The 1,321-nt window shown below is 36.8% G+C and overlaps 1 protein-coding gene across 1 annotated transcript; it reads left to right on the top strand.

The window, feature by feature from the left end:
* Positions 1–518: 518 nt before the first annotated feature.
* Positions 519–1,291, top strand: LOC113344519 (major latex protein 15-like). The gene is made up of 2 exons (XM_026588465.1): positions 519–729; positions 832–1,291. Exons 1-2 carry the CDS (start codon positions 525–527, stop codon positions 1,104–1,106), a joined length of 480 nt encoding a protein of 159 aa, XP_026444250.1. The 5' UTR covers positions 519–524; the 3' UTR covers positions 1,107–1,291.
* Positions 1,292–1,321: the final 30 nt, after the last annotated feature.

Genomic DNA, 1,321 nt, shown 5'->3' with positions numbered 1-1,321 from the left:
GAAATTTTAGATAGAAAATATAACTTTTTTTTAGCCACATAGGAATAACCCACAACAAAAAGGTATGAATAGGACCTCCACCTAGCATTACTTTTACCCCTAGCATTGAAGATGCTCTAAAAAAAAATTATCAGACTCCTAACAGCCGTTTATCATTCCAATACCAAGACATGTGTGTGTAACATTCTTCGGACATTTTTGTCAGAAAAACACCCACCCCTGGATTTGAATCCAAGTAGCCTTGCTACAAGTAAGTCATCATAATACTTGTGGTTAAAGGTCCATTTCTAACTACACTGAGAAAATCTTTTCTTGTCTCATAATCTCTTTCTGTGCAGATATTATGGATGAGTTGAATGATTGTTGCCCGAAATACAGCCTATTATTGAGTCATCGGCTTTATCCAATTCATTCCAATAGCTGGTTGTTTCTATATAAACTCATTCAGGTAAGATCTATTTTCATCACGATCATAATTACCTAATATCTAGAGCTAAGGAAACAATCAGTATCAACTATCATCAATGGCTCATCACCATACCATTTCAGGTTTAGTAGGGAAACTTATTACTGAATCGGAGGTTAACTGCAACGCCGACAAGTATTACAAAAAATTTAAGGACCACGAAGAGCTTCCAACCGCAATCCCTCATATTTGCACCAGCATCAAAGCTGTTGAAGGACATGGAACTACTTCTGGTTGTGTCAAAGAGTGGTGCTATATACTTGGTAAGGTTACATCCCAACTGTCTGATTAATTTTCTTACCATCCCTTCTTAACATGCGCTTAGAATTGGTTTACGGTTATATTAATTATGTTTATGTACGTAGAGGGTAAACCACTAACTATCAAGGAGAAAACCGTGTATGATGATGAAACAAGGACGATACATCATAGTGGGGTAGCAGGAGACTTGATGAATGATTACAAGAAGTGGGATGTAATATTTACAGTTAATCCAAAGGCTCACGGACATGGAAGCATCGTGAAGTGGATAGTGGGTTACGAGAAGATGAATGAGGATTCTCCAGTTCCTATTCCTTATTTGGTTTTGTTCCAACAGATCACTGATGACTTGAACGCTCACCTCTGTGCTTCTGATTAAATTACCAAATGGATATGTCCGCCGGATAAATATGCAACTATAAATAACACCACTGTTCTATAAGTGGTATATAATAATAAAGTCTATATGTGGAGTTTCCACTAGACCTACTATCTATAATAAATGCGTTCGTACTTGTACGTACGTGTGGTTCTCTTCATTTCTTTTTTTTAGGAGTGTTTTTCGTCAACTGTCTGTAATTTATACCGACAATC

Source organism: Papaver somniferum, unplaced genomic scaffold (genome assembly GCF_003573695.1).
Source record: "Papaver somniferum cultivar HN1 unplaced genomic scaffold, ASM357369v1 unplaced-scaffold_7897, whole genome shotgun sequence".
Taxonomy (NCBI): domain Eukaryota; kingdom Viridiplantae; phylum Streptophyta; class Magnoliopsida; order Ranunculales; family Papaveraceae; genus Papaver; species Papaver somniferum.
This window is presented reverse-complemented; position numbering and strand designations above follow the sequence as displayed.

Coding starts and splice junctions, on each gene's coding strand:
- LOC113344519 (XM_026588465.1), top strand. CDS start 525: ATGGCTCATCACCATACCATTTCAGGTTTAGTAGGGAAACTTATTACT. Junction 730..831: donor AGAGTGGTGCTATATACTTG/GTAAGGTTACAT, acceptor TTATGTACGTAG/AGGGTAAACCACTAACTATC.